At 38.1% G+C, this 26,517-nt stretch overlaps 1 protein-coding gene across 1 annotated transcript; it reads right to left on the bottom strand.

The window, feature by feature from the left end:
* Positions 1 to 192: 192 nt before the first annotated feature.
* On the bottom strand, positions 193 to 25,548 carry LOC148422676 (FYVE, RhoGEF and PH domain-containing protein 6-like). The gene is made up of 21 exons (XM_088417263.1): positions 25,373 to 25,548; positions 21,049 to 22,765; positions 15,887 to 16,019; positions 14,911 to 14,978; positions 14,784 to 14,814; positions 11,900 to 12,051; positions 8,781 to 8,937; positions 7,362 to 7,449; positions 6,698 to 6,748; positions 6,556 to 6,614; positions 5,483 to 5,554; positions 5,329 to 5,397; positions 5,082 to 5,165; positions 3,967 to 4,046; positions 3,785 to 3,887; positions 3,567 to 3,710; positions 2,074 to 2,179; positions 1,900 to 1,988; positions 1,701 to 1,829; positions 908 to 1,047; positions 193 to 766 (listed from the first exon to the last, which is right to left on the bottom strand). Exons 1-21 carry the CDS (start codon positions 25,383 to 25,385, stop codon positions 730 to 732), a joined length of 3,522 nt encoding a protein of 1,173 aa, XP_088273389.1. The 5' UTR covers positions 25,386 to 25,548; the 3' UTR covers positions 193 to 729.
* Between the last annotated feature and the right edge of the window lie 969 nt (positions 25,549 to 26,517).

The following is a 26,517-nucleotide window of genomic DNA, read 5'->3' as shown; positions in this document are numbered from 1 at the left end:
TGCATATTTGCACACACTGTGCCAGGGGGAAAAAAAATTGCATTATAAAGCAATGTTTTTGGCTGTATTTAAAGCAGAAGTAAAACGTTAATCCATGCAAAGGAATAACAGTTACCTGTGCCTGGGTTATTTTCCTTTTAATTCACATTTTGGTTGTGAATCTGCACATTTAAAAAAAGTTGACACAGCATGTGAAAACAATGCAGTATTTATTACATTAAAATGATGTGCACGTTCAAAGTAATTACATGTCCTTAGTGATCATAAATATTTACATACGTAGTGAGTAATTTACATACATTGAGTGAATTAAGTGCTCCCATTGCTAGTAATGCCACATAAGTGGAGTGAGTGTGGCGGCACACACGAATACACACTTTCTTTATTAAAAAATAATAATTTAAAGATTCATCACATGTGAATAAAAATAGTGCGCTCCAGTGAACAAGGTTTTGTGTGAAGTAACTGAAAAAACTAAGAGACAAAGGCAAATACCATTATAAAAAATGTCAAGAATATTAAAAATGTACACAATACTACATGTGCGCCCCAATTCTTTAGGAAAATCGTAAGAGATGGAATGTCAAATCAGTTAAACAGGGCAAATAATTTCATGTTCTATCACTAAAACAAAAGTGGTGTCTCCAGATGGAAAACTCTGGGAGCACTGAGGTAAAACCTGGCGGTCCAGAGTTGAAAGGTCAACATCAGGTAGTCAGTCTCCAGATTCTAAAGAATTGCAGATTCTCGGAATGTGTTGATCCACCTGTAAGGCGCATATTCAAGTTCATTCATGTGCAAGTAAACATAGGATTGAATTTGTTTTTTTTTACACAGCAATAAATAATAAAAATGCTACATGGCTAGGTGTCTTTTGTCACAATTAGTATCAACCTTCTCGTTTTACCTCTGGGCTGTTTGGACGTCATCCGCTTTAAAATTGTAATAGAGGGTGTTTTTGTGGTACAGCTTGAACTGCAACTTTTGGGACGAGTCGACTTTTAAGACCAAGCCTAAAAGCGGTTGACTCTCCAAGGCGGCGACATCCTGCATGACGGAAACACATTTGTGTAGTTGGACATTGATCCATTCCTCTTGCAGGATATAGAAAACATAGGATGGATTGACATTGCAGCTCCGAGTACCTAAGTTATTTGCAATATCTAATTTTTGGACGTTGTATTTCCTTTTTCCAAGTACAGTCAATCATATTAGTCTCTCTTGACAGTGACAGAAAGAAAAAACGTCTTTAAATTTTTCGAAATGGAGAATGGTTTTCAAGATAACACAATTGAATAAATGGTATTTTGAATTATTCACATATTTTAATAATTATTTCATAACGATTTTTGCTTAGATGCTACTTTAAAAATAGGTATTTAAAATCACACGTATACCCCTGGATTGCCTTCACGTAGAGTTTGCCAAGTTTAGGAGAACCCCCAATGGAGAATAAAGAAGTCAAGCCTTGGTTGCGCGTTTGGCGCCTCCTTTTGGCAGTTCATGGCCTAACAGCGCCAAATACTTAAACCAATAATTTTCCCTGTCTCACGAAGATTCATACATACGCCATCATCACGTGATCTCGGAGATTTGAGCAAAGCCTTCAAAGCATTGTTTCGAGCCGTCTGTCCACTTAACCGAGTTGAGCAAATAAATTGTGTCAATCCCTCCTAATAGACTTCTGAAGTGTGGCCTACCTCACTGGCAGCGTAGGTGTACAGAACCTTATCTTTAATCACAAACCACAAGCGCTTGCCCTGCTTCTTTTTGCCCTTGAACCTCTGCAAATAGCCGCTCATGGAGGAGTTGTCAGTGCTGGCGGACACCTGACAAAAGTCCAACATTAGGAGATCCGCTCGTGAGCAGCTGCATCTTAAAGAGAGGACTCGGGCTCACCTCTTTGAGGGCCGCCGGGATCCGCTTGTGCTTGCGAGAGAACGCAAAGGAGGCTTTGGGAATCGCAGCTGCCGAGAGTTCTTCTTCGCCTGGCAAACAAACACCCGGGGAGAACAATCGGAATGATTTATTTGAAGACACAAGAGATGAGGAAATACTGAAGTGAAAGCGTACTTTGGTGCTCCCGGAGTGCAAGGTAACACTGGTCACACACTCTTGCTAATTGGTTCTTTAAGTACTCCAGGCTGCGCTTGTTCGAGGAACATGACTGGCACACCACCTAGTCGACAAAATGCACAATGTAGAGACGTGTTCAAGGAACCCTGTTAGAACCTCACATACCCCCTGAAGTGCCTTTACATGCCCCCAGGGGGCACTGGTAACCTCAAATGAGAACCGCTGCACTATATTGAGGTTGTTACGGCGTTATTTTCAATAAGAGAAGCGAGCAGGCTGAACCAACGTCTGAATCCATCCTTGTTCACACACAAGAATATTCCGAAAATGGAGAAGATCATGTAAAAGTTACCTATACAGCTGATTCAATTTTGAGTACAGCGGTTAGAGAACACAGAATAGTATTCCATTTGACTCGTTTATTAACTTCGCCTTTTTGGCTTGATGGAACACGGATGCTGTGCAACTTGGAGTATTTATGGCAAAATGCACTCGAGCTTCATCGCGAGAAAAAGCGAAAATTACCACTAGGAGCGTGTTGTACTGACACTGCATTCACTGACTGCTCATAATGTGGGAAATCTGAAACACACTTAACCCGCGACAAAAACACCATACTCTAGAGCCGCACGATTATGTCCAAAATAATAATCATGATAATTTTGGTCAATATTGAAATCCCGATTATCATCATGTTTGGTCAAACATGTCTATTTATTGCCCTTTTCATAAACAAGCAGGATATAAACAAGGTTTCAAGGCTTGATATTAAAAAATAAATCAATAAATAATTCAAACAAATGGCACACAGAACAACACAGCTAACTTACTTTCTGAGTGTAAACCAATGAAAAAAATGAAGCCCACTGCGCATTATTCACTTGTATGCAAATTTTAATCAATTAGCAGTCAAAATGTCATTTTTGGTCATTTCAAACCGGATTTATTCCAATTTTGGGTCTCAATTGACAGCTAGCACTTTGTACATTAGGAATCAGGTGAGAAACTCAACGCCATTTCACACTGGTAAATAATATACTAGGGTGAGAAAAGCAGAGGCTTTTGTCCTGCAAACATGTGGGGAAACATCGCCCCCTGGTGGTAGGATGACAAATTGCTTGATTTGACATGTAGTGTAGCCGGCTTTTTAAACGTTATTATCGCCGAGGATCATCTTAATTCACCGCGGCAGCCAATATTGTGATTGCTATTGAAATTTGCCGCCGCCCCCGTTCTCCCTGAATAACTTACGGATATGAATACACGAAAATATAAAGAAAGGCGAGATTTTTTCTGTTTTGCTATAGTTTTTACATTGTCACCAAACCATTGTTGCGTCCTATGCACAGTAACATAGACCATACTAGAATTTAACCCTAAAAGTAAGGGTGCGTCCTATACACAGGTGCGTCCTATATTTTAGCAATTACGGTACATATCCTTGACTATAACGGTAAAATGTGTTTGTCTCATTCGCGGAAGCGCCTCACCTTGCCGCAGGCTCGACAGTGGTGGCGCCTCCACGTCAGAGTAAATTCGCAGGTGCAGATCATGCACATGGTGGCGCGTGGGTCCGGGATCCAAATGGGAGCTTTGGTGCCCAAAGAACCGCTTTCGCCGTTGCTCATTTGGCCCTGAACATTCACAAAACAAGGAGATGATCAGGTACGCGGTCCGTTTTGGTCAATAAATATTATATTTCCGTTACCTCGTCAAAGGACTTTCCCGAAATGAAAGTGATCTTTTTCTTGGTGTAATCACTGATGGCTTTTGAAATGGCATCGAGCCACTCGTCTCTCTCTGATGGCGAACTGCAGCAAAAGAAAAAAAAAAAAATCAATTCCTGAGAGTGAAATGAAAAGCGAAGAAGAAAAAAAAAACACTGATTACCTTGCAGAGAGAATAAAGGAGCGCTCCACGCTCTCGATGACAAACTCATTCTGGCAAGCCTCTTGGCTTGGTCGGCTCACCTGTCATGGTTGAAATTTTGGAGTTATTTTCTTCCACATCATTCTGGAAGTATTTTAGCCAATGGATGGCACACTCCTCGTAGTGTGATAACTAAATAGTCATCTTGAATTTTGAGATGTTGTCACCATCTGAATGAAATTTCAGCCTCCTAATGTCTTCTTTCCTCTTGATGTGAAATGCTTTTAATGCAAACATTTCTTCCATATCATTCTGATAGTATTTTAGCCATGTGATGGCACACTCCCGGTAGTGTGACAACTAAGTGGTCGTGCCATGTTGAAATTTTGACATTTTGTCACCATTTGGTTGAAATTTCAGGTCCCTGATGTCTTCTTTCAATGCTTTCCTTTTGATGTGAAAGGCCTTTAATGTACAGATTTCTTCCACATCATTCTGACAGTATTTTAGCTTTGCGATAGGTTAGGGTCATGCTGTGGTCGCGCCATGTTTAACTTTGACATGTCACCACCTGGTTGAAATTTCAGCTCCCTAAGTGTCCTCTTTCAATGCTTTACCTTTGATGTGAAATGTCTTTAATGTAGAGATTTGTTCCACATTATTCAGACAGTATTTAAGCCATGTGATGGGTTAGGGTTGCGCTAAGTGGCCGTGCCATGTTGAACTTTGAAATGTCACCATCTGGGTGAAATTTCAGCTCCCTAAGTGTCCTCTTTCAATGTTTTCCCTTTGATGTGAAATGTCTTTATGTAAACATTTCTTGCACATCATTCTGGCAGTATTTTAGCCATGTGGTGGCACACTCCTAGTAGTGTGATGACAAAGCTGTCGAGCAATGTTGCACTTTGACATGTCACCATCTGTGTGAAATTTCAGCTCCCTAGTCTCCTCTTTCAATGCTTTCCTTTTGATGGGAAGTGCCCTTTAATGTAAAGAGTTCTCGCACATAATTCTGGCAGTATTTTTTCATGTTAGTTTCATATCTAAGATGTCTTGTAGAACTTGGCATGTTGTCACCATCTGGGAGAAATTTCAGCTCCCTAGTGTCTTCTTTTAATGATTTTAATGATTCTCACCTTCATGCCCGCCAGAGACAACATGTTGTTAAACTTGTACTGGCCCGACTGAACAGGAGTGGTGTACAGCAAGGTGTCGTTAAACTAAAGGAGAAAACAAGAAGGTAAAATTAGTAGATTTTACGAACCTCTGATTAGTTAGATTGAATTAAACCTACATCTTATTTACACTTAAAGAAATTATGATTTTTTAGCTATATTTATGCCACTCATAATATTTCAAAGTACTTGAAGATATTGATTGTACCAGGAAGAACATTCGTGGCTGCATGACCTTCCGGGAGAGCTTGTTGAGAATGCCCTCTTTCAGGAACATCTAGTTGAAAAGTAACGGGGAAAATATTCAGTTTATTTCGATTCTGTGAAGTTTGTATTTTGGTCAAAAGTGTGATGCATCTCACCCTTCCAGGCTGGACAATTTCATTGTGGCCATTCAGGCTGCACTGCACCTGAATCAGCTTCTGGAAGTTGTCCTTGGGGGGGCAAAGAAAATGTACATCAGAACCGAGATGTTGCCAACAGAGTGGTGCCTTGAGATACGAGTTGAATGTGTTCAGCCATCACACTCGCAACTCAAGACATGCTTGTCTCATATCATTTTCCCCAATTGAATTGATTTTTTTTTTTTTGCTATCATATATAATAGTACCTTAGATATTACTTTTTCTATATTTTCTTATTTTAATTTTACAGAAGCACCTATTCATCAATTTTCACGATTATAGGTCTACTCAGTTCCCTGAATATGAGAGTCCAAAGTCATGGCATAATAGAATATAAAGTGAAAAAAAAAACACTTTGTGCATCATGATAGATGCCTGTGAGTACTGTTGTATTGTCTGTCTACATCTCTTGCTGCACCATTTTTGTTCACTTACAAACCATTGCTTGAAGCAGTAATGGTTATGTCTTCAAGTGTCATCATCACGTCACAGACTACAAAGGCAGACCATACCTTTTTGTGGGTGTTAGTAAATGTAATCTACATAAGTATGGATATAACTGATGCCACTCAACAATTAGAGTGGTTAAAGGAAAAAAAAATCATAAATAACTAATTATTACGCCTTTAAAAGCATTTAAAGAATATCCTCCAAAAATGTCGTCACGACTGACAATGCACAAACTATCAAAACAAAATAAAGGCATAAAACGTATTGCAAAAGAGTCACTATATCAAAATTTAAAAAGTTGCTTCATCTTCTCAATAATTCACTCTTAATTTGAAAAGAAAAATGTACTGCTCCTGCTCCTAGATTTGCATGCACCTCAATTTGAAAATCACTGGCATAAAACATTGTAAATTGTTAACAAAAACATTGATGCTATTTAGTAACCCAGCAATGGCATTTCCCCGTTCGATGTAAGCATCAAGCTAATGGACTTCACCAGTATTTTGTATCTTGAAAGGTCATAAGATGGGTCACTTATCTCAAGGCACCATTTTTTTTTTTCAAACCAAACTGCCTCTTACCCCTTGCTTCATGATGTCATTGGCGTGATTAGCAACCTCTTTAACGATTGCAAGAGCATCTGCATGGAGCAAAAAAAAAAAAATCCGTGTTACATATTTTACATTCGGTCAAAGCAGCCCTGTCATGTGACGCTTTATTTACCTTGCGTGTCCTTGTAATCAGCTGAGTCTTTGGAGAGATTTTTCAAATAATCTGCAAAAACAAACAGTTCAGCCGTCTGGGTCAACAAGCGAGACATTCAGAGATTTGTGTTGTGTAGTAAATTCCTGACACATAATCTGGCGTTTTAATCACAGTTACAAAAAAAGCTCTGCGGGTGTTTACGTGATGATTACACAAAGTGACGCCACAAGCATTCTTTACATTTTCTGACCCTGGGACATTGTGCACGACTTGTGCAGAAATAAGCTTGTTTGGGTTATTAAAGCTCATGTTATGGCACCTAATCGGATTTGAGAGGTAAAATCTTAATAATGGCATGCACAGTGGAATGCATTGCGTCACTCAATTTGGAATTCGTTCAAGGTGAAGACATCATTAAGAGGCACAAATAAGCAGCAAGTTTACAAAAAAAAATCTCTGTTTTTATTAATTTATGTACTTTTTCAAAAGGAGCGAGAGGAAAAAAGAAGCAGGCTGGAAATTACATGAAGAAATAGAAATCAAATTAAATTCATCATCAACGTTAAGCCGAAAAGTTGCTTTAGCAGTCAGTTGAATGTGTGAATGAAAAGCCAACACGTTTGCTTTTCGGACACTAGAGGGCAGCACAGTGCCAATGTTGAACCATCTGAGCGACTTTTACCTCTGAGCAAGAGCTGATACTGAGGAATCCTTTGAATGGGTTTCAGCAAGTAGTGCTTCAGAGCCAAGTTGGCACAACGTGGACTGGCCTAGCACAAAAAAATGGACACAATCAACACATTAGGAGGAAGAAAAAAAACATACACTACACCAAAATTTAAGGACATTAAGCTTTGGGTCGAGATTTTAGGATAAAGCTGCTGCTGATGGACTACAAATGGAAACAATCTTGCCTACTTGTGTAAATTTGGGATAGTATCGTCAGGTCTTTTGATATTAATTATTAATTATTGGTATTGTCTTTTGATATGAATGATTGTCCATAAACCATTAAAAAAAGCTATATAAACTTTATAGAGATAGGCTGATATGTTTTTGTTTTTTTTAGGGCCACTACAAAGGGGCGGAGCTACAGGGTGGCCAAGCCCACCCCTAAGACCACCCCCATATCAAAGGGGAAATTTTTAAATGAGATTTTTCAGCCAAAATTAAAATAAATAATTGTTACTGTAATAAAAATAAAATAATCTCTTTTGCTGAGATTAGTATGATTAAGAATAAAAGACGTGTTGTGTCACTCTGGCCAATGCCGATACCAATTATTAGTCGTCAAGGAGGTCGATAGTCAACATTCAGACCTAATACTTATTTTCTGTGACATTAAAAAAAATTACATTTGCAAATTGCAGATTTATTTTTTTGTATGTGTTTTTCACAACAATATTTTTTTTGGTTTCCAAATTTTAAAAAAACTTAATGGAGCTCTCTGGGTCATCAGCACATCTGAGAAATTAAAATAAAAACTTCCTGACAGTTTTCTTGAATCAAGTTCTAAAAAATTACAAAATAACTAAAATGTTAACGTTTTACATTGTTTTCAAACCACAAAAAAGAAAAGGTTCAGAGAGTTCACAGCGTAAGCATAATCTCTTATATAACTGAATATTTTACATAGTTTCCTGATGGTAAATCGATGTATTATGGACCGTCAATAAGAAAAAATGAAAGACTGCCGATAATCATCAAAATGACGATTATCAGTGCCAACAATCGGTTTAGCCCCAAAACCTTAGCTCGAATCAAATCAGGATTTATATTGTTGAAACCAATTGTAAATTTTGTTGTTCAGTTCCTTGTGCGAGAGCAGGAAGTTGCGCAAAAAGAAAAGAACTATTATGAGCGACATTATGTGCCAAAGGGGTGATGATGTCACACTTAAAATGTATTTTAGTTTGAACATATCCAATTTTTGGCTATACTCAACGTGAAAAGATGACACCAGCGAAAAAAAATCTCTCCCCCAATGACAATTGATAATTATTACATTTGTATCAATTCCCATCCCAAATTGCGTATATGAACATTATTTATCAAATGTATGTCTATTCAAAAGTGAAAGAGGCCAGTCGGTTTTTGTTACCTCAAATTCTCGCACGACAGCACCGAACAGCGGATTCTTCTTGCTTTGCTCTTCCAGTAGTGCCGCATTCTTGTCATACTCCCGGATATATGTGGAGTACATCTTCAGATAGGGACCTTTCTTCAGAAAGATATCAGCCACCTGCTCATTTTCCTCCCTGCTCACAAACAGGAAGAAAAAAATAAATCATTAGGCACAACTTCTCAATCTCATGAGAGATTTGTGTGTGTGTGTGTGTGTGTGTGTTGCCTCCCATCCAAGCCATCCAATCACAAAGCACATATAGGTCACGTTAAACGTGAGGCCTTCTAGCTGGCCTTACTGTCGCCAACTCATGATCTGATTGGCTAACGCAACAATCTATTAACTATATGTGCCCATTCACCCACGGTGCACAGATGCCCACACTGTTGATTCCGAAGGCCTCGGGCAGATTTTATACAGTCTGGCGACACAAGTTAGCTGAATTCTGATTGGATAAACAGTCTAACTTAAAGTCTACAGCTACTACAATTACAACTATAGTTCTTAAAGTTATAATGTGTAAGATTTAGACAGTTTTTCATTAAAAATGAATAAATGAAATGATTATACAATTTAAAAACCTGCCATGTCTGTTAGAGCTATGGATAACGGGAGAAGTGTGTATTGCTGCGTTTACTGTCATGCCCCAAAAGCTCCCACGGGCGCAAAAATTACACACTCCCTTTAAAGTGATAGTACACTTATTTAACCAATTTCAGTGTAAAAAAGACAATATTTTGTCTTTAATTAGAAGGATAACAGAATTATTTTTCATGTAAAGTCAAATAATTCAATCGCAAGGACATATTTTTAAGAGTCGAGGCATTCAATCTACTTCTTTAGATTTTTTTCAAATTTTATTCAAGTGTTTGGTTAAAGAAGGATCTAAAAACAGTCGGTACTAATCAATCAAATGATCGCTTTAGTACCTAAAGTAGTCATTACTATCGTACTTAAGTACTGTACCTAAAGTAATAAAATATTGTTGTAGTTAATTGTAATAATATTATGTGGAAGATAACTTTAGCACTCCATTTTGTACTCGCCATTCTGAGACTCGTCTTCAGCCAAACACATTTTTTGAGAAAAAAAATCCTGAGATTGAAAGTCTTGACGCTTAAAATGACATAAAAAAGTCTCTATAATGAGCTAATACTTTTTAAAGTACATTTTTTGACTTGCTGTCGACGAAAAATGACATCACTTGAGATTAGCTTCACCTGCATTAATTGCACATCTAAAATAATTATCAGATTAACTAAAGACAAAATGATTAATTTTACCTCTAAAAATGGCAAAATACGTGTAGCATCCTTTTAAAAACAACAATTTTAACAGCGTCGATCAAAACTAAGCATTTTTACTTTTGAAGGAAGTAAGTGTGCAATGTTGATCCTGGATATGTTTTATAATTGTTTTCTTTTCATCTTCGAGTGTCAATGATGTCACACAGAGCGGCTGAGCAATAACATCATCGTGCAAGTGTTTTACAAACATAAACAACATTCTTGCTTCAGAGTGCAAACAATTCCACCAATTCAACAACAGGACACACTCGTGAGTCAGCGTCAAGTATTTTTGACTTCTTCCGATCACTGCCGCAAGTTGGTGGACGATGGAATGCCCTTGGACTGATAAAACTGACAGCGTGACATTCCAGCCCCGTGGTGCGGAAGTTGTCATTTCCTTAAGTAGATGATATGCGAGTTTAGCAGCGGTGGAAGATTTGTTTTGGTGAGAGCCCAATGAAATGGAATTTGTGAAGCAGCAGAATTTCTGAGCTATCGAATTCTATGGTCACTTTATCTGTGTTTCTGTGATTTTTTTTTTTTTTTTGTCCAATCAGATTTCAGTTTCTATTGTTGCCATGTCAATTTAATCTGCCTTTCAAAATGTTAAATTCTGGCCCATGCAGATAAACAACAATAGTGGGACTGCTTCAATAACTAATCACATTTCTAAGTCGTCCTCAAAGGGCTTGATTGTATTTTACTTTATAAAAACACTTCTCTCAACATAACTCGCAAGCACCGAAATTGCAAGAGTGCGACTAATGACTTATTAGGGTTTATTGTTCGTTAGTAACTAGCATAAGCGGCGCATTTGTGCCACTAGCTGATATTATCCTGAATCTGCAAGGAAACCAATGTCAATTGATTGTGAATTTTGCTGGTGCCATCTAGTGGTGGGGGTCTGAACAACACCGGTGTACCTAATTGCATGTACAGTGGACCCCCGTGTCACAGCGTCCCTGGCTTACGTTTTTTTCATGTTGAGATGTGGAATACTGAGTTTTTTCATCCCCTCGTTACCGTATTTTCCCGGCTTTGTGACAAAAACAACTGTCATGACCCTGGGGGTTGGCTATATTTGTGTTGTTTTGCCTCCATCTGCAGGCGTTTTTAGGTAATTGCGCTTATTTACTATTGCCGTCTGCTTCCATGCAACGCATCACTACAATGCTGGTCTGGTATTGGTCGACGTCTCCTCACGGAGATGCTGGTCTGCTATTGGTCGGCCTCGCTCGTTTCAAAATGGCGGAACGGTAAAGCTTTGTTCAATCGTGAGTGGTTACAAAAACGGATTTAAAGTGCATTTTTACTGCTTAATTCAAACTTGAATGGGTTAGCCATGGGTCCCAAGATTTCCAGTGAGAAGTAAGAAGATGATTTATATGGAAACGAAGCTGGAGATAATCAAGAAATACGAAGCTTCCCTTACTAGGGAATATAGGCATAACAAGCGCCACTCAAAGGTAAATCAATCCTTTCTATATTTTTTATTTATGATGTTTTCTGATTGTATACATGTATATTATATATACGTAGCACTTACTATACTATTTTGGAACCAATTACGAGCAATCTGGGCTTGATCATGTGACCACAGACCGGCTTGTGATTGGTACCTGAGCCTTGAGCGTGCGATGTCATTTTCAGTTGACAGCAAGATGGCAAAATGTGTTTTTAAGAGTATTAATTGATGAAACACAATTTAGTTTTGAAATTAAGAAGTTTATGTGCTGAAAATGGCTAAATAAGTCAGGTAATCAATCGATGCGATCAACAGACATTCGCTATAAAAATGCTTGCTACCATTTGGAAAGTCGATTCTGCAGCTCTTGCAGCAGGTCCTGGTTGAGTTCGTAAAGTTGCGGGAGGTAATAGAGGATCTGGTTGAGAAGACGCTCCTCAATCACGGCTTTGCCATTTTGATAAGACGCTTTAGCCACGGCCTCGCGAAAGTCCTGCGGTTCACACACATAATCACACATCAACAATGGACAAAGCATTGATAAGATTAAAAAAAAAAAAAATGGGCATGCATGACTAAATCTTGACGCCTGTGGGGGAATTCCTGCATGAAACAAGCAAACAACTTTTTCAAAATACCCAAAGCCAAGAGAAAATTACTTCACGACAAAGCGCATTCTTTACCCATGTGTGATGGGTGAAAATAGGCGAGAAACTGTTCTTTGATCATTTTGCCACGCCCACATGCTTTAACTAGTTTACGGTTTGTGTTATTACTTTCTTGGTTGTCAAGAAATGGGAGACTATTTTATAACATCACTTTGAGGGGGGAGGAAATAAAAGACAAAAGCTTTTTTTGTCACTCCCTGTTCCCGTTTACTATAAAACCGGCACATAAAAATACAATAAACCATTTTCGTATTTTAAACACCAAAAAAAAAAACGTATTTTCCAGACTACACAACGCACGAGAATATAAGCCGTACCGACAAAATTGTGATAGAAAATTTATTTTTGCTATGTATAAACTGCAGGTTGTAAAATCAGATTATTATTCAGAAAGATGTTACGTGGATGTTTTTTAAATTTGACGTTTTATTTAAAACTTTTTTTCAAACTGTCTGGATAGAGCAACATCATGCCTTCAACACAGACTGATCATGCCTGCTCGTTTAGAAACAAGAGCAGCACCAACATATTTTCCATAAAACACCCACACAATCAGATAGTTAGAATACTGCACTAACACAACAGTAACATCCCTGTTTATGTTGAATTGCTGATAGTACTCCCCAAAATAGCAGTTTAAACTCAAAATCAAGCCTTTATTTTTGCCAATCAAATACAAACTAACCAGCACAAACACATGTTGTGCTGTGCCATCTGTGTTTCTTAAATCTAATGACAATGTGTAGCCATATAATACTTTGCAAATCAACATTTTGCAAAGGAGTCACCATGAAAGAATTTAGCAAGGAGTTGTTTAATTTTCCAATTAATTTGCTCTCAGTTTGAAAAGAAGCCCATTTTCTGCTGTGACAATCTTTTGAAATGGATCAAGGGTTTTATGATATTCAGTCGATCTTTTGCGCCTTGGGGGAGGTCTGCCAATCAACTTTGATCCCATTTCACACATGACCACAGAGTACATGGACGCTGTCAGCGTGCCATGTGGACACAGAGGCTGAACAAATAGCGCTGCCATGTTTTTCTGACTCAGTATGACTGTGTGTCATCACCGGACTCGATTCCTCCGCAGCTGAAGTGACAGATACTTCCTGTCTGTGGGCTGCACTGACATCTGCTCATATGACCTTTTTAGCAAGACCGTCTCACATGAAAATATTCCAGGACAGGAAATGGAACCAAGGTTGAGATTTTTATGTTTTATGCAATTGTGAGTGATCATTTGCTGGTTTGGTCTTATTTTTCGTTCTAAGCTCGTGTTCGCGTAAATAACTAAGCAGGCACGATGGCAAAAGTACTCACACTTTGTACTCAAGTACAGGTACTTGATTAATAAAAAAAACTGGTGAAAGTTATTGATTGCTGACTAGTCTTTCTAGCAACGACCTTTGACCCAGCAAATGTATTTTGTGTGGTTTTCATTTATATAAATTTAATGGCGTAATGAACCCTCCTAAGTAATATTAGCTGCTAAGATTAACTTTGTCCTGTTGAATGTAATCAAAACTGGGTGGAAATTTTTATGAATCTAAACCATAGGTGTCGAATTCCAGTCCTCGAGGGCCGGCATCCTGCGTGTTTTCCGGTTTTCTTTCCCCAACACACCTGATTCAAATAATTAGCTCATTAGCAAGCTCTGCAGGAGCTTCGAAATGATCCCAATAATTTGAACCAAGTGTTTTTGAGGGAAAGGGTTTGAAAACATGTAGGATACCGGCCCTCGAGGACTGGAGTTCGACACCTGTGATCTAAACTATGATCTATACGAGCAGTTCTCAAATGGGTGGGCAAATAGAACAGCTTTTTTCAAATGAAAAGCAAATTAATTGGAACATGTAGCACCTTGATAAACTATGCTATTGTGACTCTTTTTTTCCTATTGTAAAGTCCTTTGCCCTTGTAAGGGGACACTCGGCTGAAAATAATATTTCACTGGGAAAAAGAAGAAATGTTGAGAACCACTGTCATCATTTCACCCCTAGAACCAGAAGCAGTAATTTGACATACTACTCCGAAACCTTTTGAAAAAGTATTTTGAAAGATCAGTCAAAAATAACTGGCGATCTCCATCTTGTTCATTTGTGTCCCAAAGCAAATTTTGTCTCAAAGCAAACTGTATCCCAGCCATTAAAAAGGCCAGGATGTCCTCTACTGAGGGGAATTGACAGAGTAGCTCGAAATAGCCAAAAAAGATATAGACCAAAAACAAATGTCCACTGCAGAGGACACAAATGAATAGACTCTGTTACCTTTAGTCTCCTTCCAGTATACCACAAGGCACTTTGCCACAATATTACCGTGACAAATTACAGACGAGATAAAAGTGCAATCATGAAGGTCCTTTCAGCCATCTTGTTGTCATCCCAAGAGCGGAGTAACTTTGAAACCCAATTATGATTTAATTAAATTTGTTTTGCGCAGTGTCTTATGGTCAGGCGCCGTACATTATTCTTTTTCAGAAATTTGGACCGTGAGCAAGTTGCTCTGCACAAGTGTAAATCACGACGTCGAGGGCAAACGGTTGGCATCGAGGACTTACGACATGAAGCAGCTTCAGGACGTCAACAAACCTAGGAAGCAAAAATAAAAAAAAAGTTACACTTTGTAGCATGGGAGTGAATTTGACCATAATTGATGTGAGCAGCCTCACAACAAAAGTGTCTTACACTTTCTCTGAGGTCATAATTTCAGTGGCAATGTGATGAATTTTTGTCTTCCGTGGGCCGCTTTGCATCTATCACGGGACCAAAAAGAAGAATAAAAAAATGCAAATTGTTAGTCTATAACATAAAGAATTTCCATTTTTACCTTAGAACAAAAGCAAATGACAATCACAATTTTCAATTTTTTATATATATATAAAGTACAATAAAAGAGGAAAAAATGTATCTTAACCTGAGGTCAATGCAAAAGGATAAGGTTAGCTCATCTATGGCATTTTGTATTATATGTTAGCATCCTAGGGTAGCAGAGTGGTGTTCAAATGGGGGTAGAAGAACGAAAGGCATTTCAGGGGGTACACAAGATTTTAGCAGGGTTCCTAATTTTATGCTTTTTAATCTAGTGACAGGAACAGTATCGTTTTTCTTTTCAAATTAGGAGCAAATGAATTGGAACATGTGGGAACTTAATGCAAAATGGTGTTATAGTGACTTATTTTGTTGAATTTTATACTGGTGTGCATTATCAGTGGACAGATATTTTTTTCAACAGATGAGCCAAACATAAGACAGAGCTCTACAAAATCAGCTGCACTTGCTCACATATATGTATACAGTATATCCGTTAAGTATCATCATCATTACATTATTTAGTTAGGTTTCATTAGGTCACATTGTATTTTAGTCAAGTATTTTTGGAGTTACTTTTGCAAACAGTCTACCTCCCTCTTTGGTATAGTCTTAGTATAGTCCTGTTATACTGCCCCCAGGTGGCCACCAGCAAGAGCAATCACAAAAAAATCATTCATGGTTTTCACTGGTTGAAATAAATTCTGTTAAATTATGCTATTATTGTACCTAAAAATTTCTTTGATAGAAAACACATGAGAAAAAATGATTTTGGGGGAACAGATTAACGGCCTTTCCATTCACAACAAAGAGGAAAGACGATTTGAGCGTCTCTCCACTTTGGTTTCCTCACCGCATTATCTTCCGATTGCTCGGCATCTCCTTTGCTTGAGAGCGAGCTGTCATATTCGTCGTCATCGTCGGAAAACGGCACCATGAAGTCGTCGTCGGAAGCGGCGTCATCCACTTCTTCGTCCAAAGAACTTCTGCTCAAAACAAAGAACAGCAAAGCACAAATTTAGCGGAAAAGTGATGACTCGTGCGGACAAATAGCAAGGGTATTATTTATAAGGGGGGGGGGGTGCATGCCCCAAAACTCTTTGCTCAGCACAGTCTGATGTTTGCAGCTGCATTCGAACTCAACCCGGCCGGAAAAAAAACAAGTGAGGATCATTATCAGCTGTTTGGTGCAAAACAAGGCCGAGTTGTACGCATGTTTTTGCCTCCTCCTGTTTGGATCAAAGGAAATGCTTTTTTGTTTTATTTTATTGCATTTTTGTTCAATGAGTTTTGAATAATAATATCAAACGTTAATGCCAAATTCAGTGGTGCCTTGAGATTAAATCATCTTTCCCAATTAAAATGAATGAAAATGTCATTAATCTGTTCCGGCCTTGTTATAAATGTTATAGTGTGTATTTTAATGAGAAAAATTAGCATCCAGTATTATTTTTCTTATGAAAACATACATTAGGGCCAGTGAAGAAATAAAAAGGTTGCCAGGATTCTCACTTCTGTCTCAGAATTCTGACTTTTGAAGCCAGAATTCAGAGAAAAATCCGAATCTAAACTTTATTCTCAGAATTCTCCCTTTCAAGGGAGGATTTCGATTTTTTTTTTCTCAAATTTCTCATGAAAGTGAAAATTCTGACAGAATTCTTAAATTATTCTTTAAATTCTCACTTGGGAGAATTCACACTTCCAATTTAGAACTTTGACTTCATTTTTACAATCCACACTTCAAAGTGAAAATTCTGACACTTTCAAGTGAGAATTTTGACTTTATGATCATAATGATGATCAATATCAAATTTTGACTTTTTCGCAGGATGCATTAAACCTAATTGACTGGAGCTGTTTAACTGAACATTACGCTAAGAATTTACTAGACCAAATTCTGAGAATAATGTAGAAATTCTGATTTTAAAATGAGAATCCTGTCAGAAGTCAGAATTCACACAAATTTAATCCCATGAATTTTATTATATGCGCACTTATTTATGTTCTTTTTTTCAATATTAAGGTAAATAAGAGTCTGAAAATAACTGGGACATTCAACCCCAAAAACGAAATTAAACATTTTTACAAGTCCAGATGTTCAATCCCATGTACTTATTTACAGAATATTATTTTAATATCAAGATAAATGAAATGAAATAATAAGAATGAAACACTTGAATTGTATGCCAATTTGTACTGTACGTTTTGTTATGCCTCCCTTGGCCATGTGGGGGCAGTATAAAACGGAAACGAAAAATGTACAGTGAAACTTCCTTTTACGGATCTGGAATCAATGGACTCTGGATGCAATAGAGGAAACAAAAGTTTGTGGATTAGGGCAGGTTAGGTTAGCATAGCACAAGTAGGGCAAAATGAACATATTTCGTCATTTGCTTGACAATTTTGAACAATCAAAATGGGAAAGTGTGGCATATATGCGAGTTGACTACAAAAACAAACAACTAAAAACTGAGGAAGATTTCAGAGTGTACAGTATTTCAAAGGCCACAATCATCACAAAGGTGTGCTTGGGTTGCGGCTGATCACAATGAGGCCATTTAACTCGGGCGTTTTCAAGACATTTTCTTGGTGAGGAAGCGCCGCCACCACCGGTGAAAATACACTCCCATGTTTGTTAATCGTCTTTAATTGTCATATTTGAAAAGAAGTTGTGTTTGAAAAAGGCCGTCACGTCAAAGACATTTTACAACATCCAGGTCAAACTCCAGTCCTCGCGGGGCCAGAATCCTGCATGTTTTTGATGTTTCCCTCTCGCACAACACCTGATTCGAATAAGGCCGATTTTCATGCTCCTGGTTAGCTTGCTGGTGAGCTAATCATTTGAATTAGATGTGTTGCGGAAAGACACCTGGAAAAAATGCAGGATACTGGCCCTCGAGGACTGGAGTTTGACAGAGAAATAAACTAAGAGTGAATCATGCAAGTGCAGCAAAAATGAGCTTCTCACACACACGCACGCACGCATGTAACACACACCGTGGCATGCTGACAACAGCTGTGACTCATTTGTGTTTTTGCGAGCTGCTCAACGTGTTTTATAGCATGTGACTGCCAATGGCTTTGAAGTGGAGGCACGCTAAGCTAGGCTAAGCTAAAGCAGGCTATGCTAAGCCGCGAGAGACGGTGTCGCGTCGTACGACGTAATCCTGCTCCGGTCAGACCAACTGACTTGTTATTCGGGTACGAAATTGATGTTAATCCGGGGAACTGTTGAAAATTCAAACAATCGAAATCAAATTACGTAAGAAACATCAGCATGCAGCTGGCGGCAGTGGAAAACCCAACGTCGAGATTTCACCGAGATGTCAAGTCCTCATCAGTATGGTATTAACCCCTGTGGCATTATGTTACAAATCATGGAAATTCTTTGGATTCTTTTTTATGATATCATAAAAGAATCAATGGAAAAAAACACTGGGGAACTGTAATTTCCAGCAGAAGATTAAAACATGTAAAATTTCCATTCTGACGTTTCTATGTGATTGCAGCTGAAGATTTTGTGGACAAAAATAATCAACAATCATGGACGTCAGTTGGCTGTTAGTGCCTGTTGTAGCTATCAGCAGCTCGTGTTAGCCGAGCTTGTTACGGCATTATTTTCAATAAAAGAAGCAAGTCGGCTGAACCGCCGTCAGAGGAATAGTACAAAAATGGAGAGAATTACGTTAACGTTATGATGGCTCCATCTGATTAAATTAAGATTAGCATGGTATGCAGCCAAGTGCTCCTGTTAGAGAACGCGGAAAAGTATTCCATTTTACTTGCTTATTAACCCTTGTGGTATTAAGTTACAAATTGTGGAAATTAATATCATTTTTTTATGATCTCATAAAAGAATCAATAGAAAAAAAAACACTTAGGGAGTTGAAATTTCCAGCAGATGATTAAAACATGCAGAATTTTAAAATGCTACGATTCTGACATTTCTATGCGATTGCAGCTGGTCGTGCGAGATTTTGTGTACAAAAATAATAATTGTCCAAATTTTGGACCATGTAAAACCATTATAATTACAATTTTTGAGATGCATTTTAACAGCATTTATTCCATTGATTTTCCTGCGATTTTTGGTGGCGGCAGAGACCAGTTCAAGTGTCACTTCACAGGCTATGAAGACAGACCATACCATTTTTCTATTTTTTTGTGGGTGTCACTTCTCTGGAGGCAGCCATGTTTGCCATGTTATAGCTACAGACAATGGTAAATGCAGCAACTGCAGCGCCTCCTGCCGTCCGTAATGAAAAAACGGTCAAAATCTTACACAGTGTTCCTTTTAAGTGACTATTTAGACGTCCAAACATGGATAAACACCTGATGCATATTGGATATCCGCCAATACAAGTACATACAAACTAAATGTTGCACTTTCTTTGAAAGGAACCGTACAGTTTTCTTTTCAAATTAAGAGCAAATTCATTGGAATTGAGCGCAAAGTCTTGCTAAATTGTGTTAGTGCTTCCTTCGCAAAACGATTTATGCTTTTATTTTGTGAAGTTTTGTACGCATTGGTGAATTTGCTAGAAATAAAACTGAAAATTTTACATGATTTATCTTCTGGAATAAAATATGCCTATACATGCCACTTTAAACGTAGGTCCAAAGTTTAATAAATGAGACACTGAAAGTCTTTTTTTTTCAAACAAAAATCCTTCGGGGATACTTGGCATGAAAAGCATTTCACAACTGGTACATCAAAGTTTGAAAACCACTGATCTAAATTCGCGGTGCATCTATAATCAAATAATAAAAATAATTGCAGACAGAAGCCAGTGGAGTTATGTAAAGGTTACCCTCATTATAAGTAATAAGAGTGGGAGGAGTCAGCCCAGGCCAGCTCAACTTTAAGTAATATTTGTATTATCCTTGACTTCCTTATTGTCACCGCCTGTTGCTTACACATGACGTTAATTACAAGTTCCTCTCTGCAGTGAACTTTTGACAGCACTTCAATCTGAACCACAATGTTCTGGCAGCTATGGATTTGCAGATACAGTATGCTTACATCTACTGTAATTGCCCATGTGCGCATTTGGCCACCTAAAGGGGAAGGTGCTCAATATTTCAAATGTCACGATTATGTACGCCCAAAGAAACATTGAGAGGCAAACGTGCCAAACTCCCCAAACCGGAACGTGCGACAAAAGTCTCAACGTGCTTCGCAAATTAAAGCTCGGTGCCACGAGCTGCATTCCATTTAGTAAGTCGCGGAGTTTAGACATCGAGTCACCCGTGGCAGTTTCTGGCTCGGGTCAAAGAAATGGGAAAAAAAAAAAAAAAAAAGACAGGGTTTAAATGATTGTTCAAATCACCTGATAAAATATACGTTGACTTCTAAACTGCTGCGGTCACAATCATCTGATCTATTAGCTATTATAAATTAAAAAGGAAGTTAAGATGACAATTCTTGACAATAATGGGGCCCCCCAATAGTTTAAACATATCTGAAAGGGAGATGTAATTTTCAGTCGAGAGCAAGTGGCAAAAAGCCACCCCCAGAGAAGGATTTTGCAACTTCATCATGATTCCACAAGTGCAATATTAAAGATACATATACATATATATATATATGCATATATACATACATATATATGCATATATATATATGTATATATATATATATATATATATATATATATATATATATATATATATATATATATATATATATATATATATATGCATATATATGCATATATATATATATATATATGCATATATATATATATATATATATATATATATATATATATATACACACACACACACACACACACACACATATATATATATATATATATACATACATATACATATATATACATATATACATATATACATATACACACACACACACATACATACACATATATATATATATATATATATATATATATATATATATATATATATATATATATATATATATATATATATATATATATATATATATATATATATAAACATTTCCGCCGAAGAGACGAAAAGCCTACTCACCTGTCAGAGACGGTGTTTTTATTCAGGGACAAATACGACTCAGGTTCCTCATAAATGCCGTCGTCATCGTACCAGCTTTGCTTTGTGGCACTGGAACCTTCCGAGCCACCAAAGTAGACGTTCTCGTAGTCTGAGATCTCTTCGTAATAGCAAATGTTCTCATAGTTAGCCTCCTGCTCGTCTCCGTCGACGCTTTGTTCCACCCAGACCAAAGGGGACGAGAGCTTGCGTTCCACACCCAGGTGGAGATCCTGGGGAAGATTTTGCTCATTGGACTCCGTCGTCTGGGATCCCTTCGTCATGAGCTTGGGCAACATCATGACAGACAGCTTGAGATCCAGCAGCTTCCTGAAAGAACTCCTCCTTCCTTCCGAACGAACCAAGTCCGTACCGGAGAAGGACCTGCGTCTCTGTTTGTTGGAGTTTAGGGAAGGGCTACTTTCAGGAGTGCCCTTCATCTTTACCGGCAGCAAAGGAAGCTCCGCCATGACGGTCTTTTGATTATCCACATGAACTTCTGATTTGGGATCTTCTCCAACTTTAGGAGATTCTGTTTTCTTCATCCACGCCATCGGGCCGCTGTGTCTTTGCGGTTTTTGTGGAACTGGCTTGATCGCTCCGTCGTCCTCGTCCGGACACCTGGACTTTGTCTGGTGTTTTTTGGAGGCCTCCTGATCCTGCCGTGCTTCCCTCTTGACGTCAAGCTCCTCCTCATCCTCCTTGTCAACCGATAACTCCTTGTCATAGGCGTTACTGTCCCAGCCCAGGTCTTCTTCGTCAACATTGCATTGGAGCGCTGGACTTGACGGCTTTTCAGGTGTGGTGAGATATGGCTTTTTCCTGGGCGTAGGAGCTGGTCTCCTAGCAGACGGCGGCCATACTCTGTCTTCACCAGAAGTCCAACTGACAGATGAGGATGCGCTGCCTTTCCCTTCAGATGACACCTTCAACTGTTTCACCGTCCTCCCTTCCTGGATCGGGATCTCCTCCCTGTCCTCCTCCACCTTTTCCTGACCAGACTGCAAGGTGGTTTTGTGTCTCCGCGGCACAGGGACAGGGATGGGCTTATTCAGGGTCTCCGGTTCTTGTTTTGGGTCAGATCCAGCAGCGTCATCGCGGCTTATCACATCATCGCTCACAGTTCTCAAAAGGAGCTTTCCAACTCTCAGCGGAGGATTTGACGTGGCCACGTTTCTGTCCATCTTCTGGTCAAAAACAGGTAATAAGTCTCGGAGAACTTTGTGGTTGGAATGATGGCCGTTGACAGTTGACGCATTGGTGACTTCTCCTTTGGAATTGTCAGTCCTTCTCTCCGGAGATACGCTCCATCCATTCTCTTCGCCACTGATCTTAAAGTCTTTCTCGGTTTTGTCCATGTGACTGTCCCGGATGCAGCGGCAGTTTTTCTGGCTACACAGACAAATGGGAATAATATAATCCCAGTTTGGCTTTTTGCTGTCACATTGTATTCCGTTTTGAGTGTTGAGGAGGCCGACCATCTGCGGGGTTTTAGCCGAGGGGGTCGTTTGGACCTTTGACGAAACGGGTTTGGGGTTCAGATTGTTGAGGTTTGGTTTGGGCGCCAGCGTCGGTTTCATCTTCGCCGGGAGCTCGGGAGACCGCGGCGCCGCCGCCGCGTCTTTTCTGGGAGTTGAGGGAGATTGCGTGGCGGAATTGGGATGGGCTAGCTTGGGCTTCGGAGCCAAAGGTGGCTTGCCTGAGGAGACAATCAGAGATCAACAAATATTGTCCAAAATATTGTTCAAATATTGTTTTTTGTGTGTCACACACTGATTGAGACACAATGATTCTTTTCCGCGACAACGACGACTTCACATTGGTGCTTTTAAAAGGCCATGGAAATGCTAAAAATTCTTGCCTGTTTAGAACTTAAAAATAGAAAAATGCGTGCCTAATAAAGGCCGTTTTGGCTGTTTGGACTAAAGCGGCCGCTGTGCACAGTAAAGGGTTCAAGAAACATAAAAATACATCTTTGGGATGGAATGTTAAACATCATTCAGCAAACCAACAAACAATATTTAAAAAATAAATAAATAAAAACAGTAACTTACTAAAAATGGACCATGGAGAACAATGAAAATGTAACTTAAAATGTAAAAAAAACAAACATTGTTATGAGACTATTATCTGCGTTAGCATCAATGCTACTTGCAAATATGCATGATCAAGTTAAGATGTCACAATCGATTGCTATTTTCATCAGATGACTGAACAACTATTTAGTACCAGCTAGACTGCTAGTAATTGTTTAAAAGCTGCAAATTCCGGTGACGTAATTTGCATAACACCTTTTTCTCCACATGGCTCTTGAGCTGCCGCCACACAAGTGATTGGAAGAAACTCTCTTGTCAAAATAACTTCATCTTTGAAAGATGAAGTCATCTTGGTTTGGCCATCAGCTGCATGTTTGATTCAATTACAGCTACTATTACGTTGTTATAATAATAATAATTATAATTTGAGATTTTAGATCAAACAAACATGGAAATATCCTTTAAAAATAATTATTGAATGAATTCAATCTTTCAGATTCGGGATTGTTGCCCGTACTAGAATGGTTGGAGACAACTCGTCATGTGCCACCTCTCGTTACCTGTCATGTGTAATGAGTTATTTTTGTGATCCCAAAAAGAGGACTTTTCAAACGAAATATTCTGTGGAAAAATATTTATTCATAAAAATTTCTTTTTGAGAACAGGTCTGACACTTTATGTTTTATGTGGAGAAATATTTATTAATAATTAAGTTAATGATTTTATTTTTGTGAACAGATTTCTAATGTAATCCCAAAAGTGGACGCTTTGTTTAACATTTTTCTGGGGACAAATATTTATTTCTAATTATTTCTTTTGGAGAACAGGTGTGAAATTTTATGTTGATGTTTTTTGCAATTAAATATTTATTCATAATTAAGGTAATGACTTATTTTTGTGAACAGATATCTACTGTAATCCCACAGGTGGACGCTTTGTTTAACATTTTCTTGTGAACAAATATTTATTTCTAATGATTTATTTTTGAGAGCACTTTATGTTGATTATTTTTTGTGGACAAATAGTCATAAATGATGATTTCTTTTTGATAACAGATCTCTTCTGCGATCCAAAAGAGGACACTTTATGTTGATTATTTTGCGGACTAACACAAAAGAAGTTTGAAAGGTTCGAATGTTTAATAAATCAGACACTGATGGCATATTTTAAGTATTTTTTTTTTAAACCCAAAAATGCTTTGCACTGATTAAGGGATACTTGGCTGAAAACAGGGGGTACATCACTGAAAAAAAAAGTTGAGAACCACCGCACGCACTGTAGAACAAAATCCAACATGACAACCAAAATACACAATTTACATTTTTAATCTGAATCCAGAAGGTGGATGCCAGATGTTGCCCCAGAGGGTGGTTGAGCTTGAATCACTGAATAAACTCTAAAAAGCTGCTTTGCAATCACTGATCCTAACCTATAGTGGAAAATACTCCTCATGGGGGTTCGAAAATCACACGGCTTTTCTGGAGCACCCCACACTGAGTAATCCAGCTAATGGTGCATGTCATCAGAATGAGGATGATGATGAGTGGGAGGATTTGTTGGAGATTTGGGTGGTTAAGAGTAGTGGGTAGAGAGTTGTGCAAACTGGTACTACTAGCAAAACTAGTGGACCACCAGAACACTGGAAAGACTCGAAAAACCTTCTCCTCTTTCGGCAATCACTCAACAAACAATTGTTGAAAGTGATGCCCACTGTTGGGTATTTGTTTACTTCTTTAAGCGCGGAGATGGAAAATCACAGGTGGCTTTTGAAAAAAGGTGCACAAACATTTTAGGTCTCGGGTCTGATTACAGGCTTGATTTGTTTTTGTTTGTTTTGTTTTTTTGTTTTTTTAACTGAATGATCTGCCACTAAAATAAAAAAAAATACTTTACGAAATTCTATTTTTTCTCCAATCTCAAGACTGCAAATACTTACACACGAGTGACCACCGTCTTACAAATTGTATTCTTTTGAAACCAAAATTAAAAGAACACATTTGTTTAGCAAGAAACCTGAAGTAGAACACACTTAACTTTCTTTTGTGGAGCATTTAAAAAAAATTGAAAAATAAATGTGTCGAATAACTAGTACCCGCACCTTGAGTTTGACACCTGTGAAGTTTCAACTTTTCCGTAGCACAAGAAACAGTAGAAAAATAGCTGGGTAATATTCAGCATTGATAAAGATTTCTGTGAAATGCAAATTCGTACGTCACATCGTAAATAAAATAACAACGTTTTGGCGTCAAGAGAGACCAGAAGCAACTTACTTGACTTCATCATCGCGTACGTCGATTTTTCTGCCAAAATTCATGTCCGAGAGTAAAACGTGAAAACAGTCAACAAAATGTGCCCATGATGGACATTTCTGCGTTTTCGTGCATGATTAAAGAGCTGCGGAAAAAAACAAACAAACAGTGAACTCGCACACTCGAATATGCTTCGAGTGACTGATTTGAGTGGATTTGGAAGATTTACTCCCTGCTTCCTGTTTGTAATGACAAAAATAATACATAGGGGGCGCCAAAATGCTCCAAAATATACTTGTTATTGTTGACTTTTCCTTATGAAAACAATACTTTTAGGGTCTTTTGACATTATGGCAAATATGTTATACGTTTCGCTTTCAGAAATATCCAATCCAACCTTATTAAAATGACTGTCGACCAACGTGCTGAACTCAAATCAAAGAAAAAAAGGCATAAAATAGGCAAAATAAAAACAATGACTTTGACATGCCTAGTGGGACTGAGTCCCATTTTTGCCTTAAGTTTTGGACGCACATTTTCTTCTTTCTCAAAAGTTATCACGATGAAACAATCTGCAATTATTTGGAAATTTACCGTAGCTAAATTGTGCAACTAATGATGATGCATAACAATCTATTTACTGTCCAGTGTCATCATTCAGCTTATCAAGCATATTACACATTTGTCCTCCCTGCTATTTTTAGCATCTTTACGAGTATCGCCACAACAAATAAAGCTTGCGTATTTATATTTGATGTTTCGTGAGGAAGCCTGCAACTGGTGGCACTTTCACAGTGCTCCTATTTTTAAACATCGGGCAGTTTGATGGAGAACAGAAACTAAAATGTGATCATTTTTGCTGTACTGTGACGCCAAACTCGTATTTTTATCTCAACCGTCGGCCGAACTAATAACTTGCACAATCAAAGGAGATCCAAATCAAAAGTTGTACAAAGATATTTTGTAGTTTGAATGACAGCTAAGTGGTGCTCATTATATATATATATATATATATATATATATATATATATATATATATATATATATATATATATATATATATATATATATATATATATATATATATATATATTTTAAATGCACTCCAATAGAAGTAATGTACACTAATGTTGCATGTGAAACATGTCCACTGGATGCTTGGTGAG

Source organism: Hippichthys cyanospilos, chromosome 6 (genome assembly GCF_059441005.1).
Source record: "Hippichthys cyanospilos isolate Australia breed blue-spotted pipefish chromosome 6, RoL_Hcya_1.0, whole genome shotgun sequence".
Lineage (NCBI taxonomy): Eukaryota > Metazoa > Chordata > Actinopteri > Syngnathiformes > Syngnathidae > Hippichthys > Hippichthys cyanospilos.
Note: the sequence above shows the minus strand (reverse complement) of the source record. Positions and strands in the feature narration are given on the sequence as shown.

Coding starts and splice junctions, on each gene's coding strand:
- LOC148422676 (XM_088417263.1), bottom strand. Junction 5,398..5,482: donor AAATTGTCCAGCCTGGAAGG/GTGAGATGCATC, acceptor CTTTTCAACTAG/ATGTTCCTGAAAGAGGGCAT. Junction 767..907: donor GACGTCCAAACAGCCCAGAG/GTAAAACGAGAA, acceptor TGCGCCTTACAG/GTGGATCAACACATTCCGAG.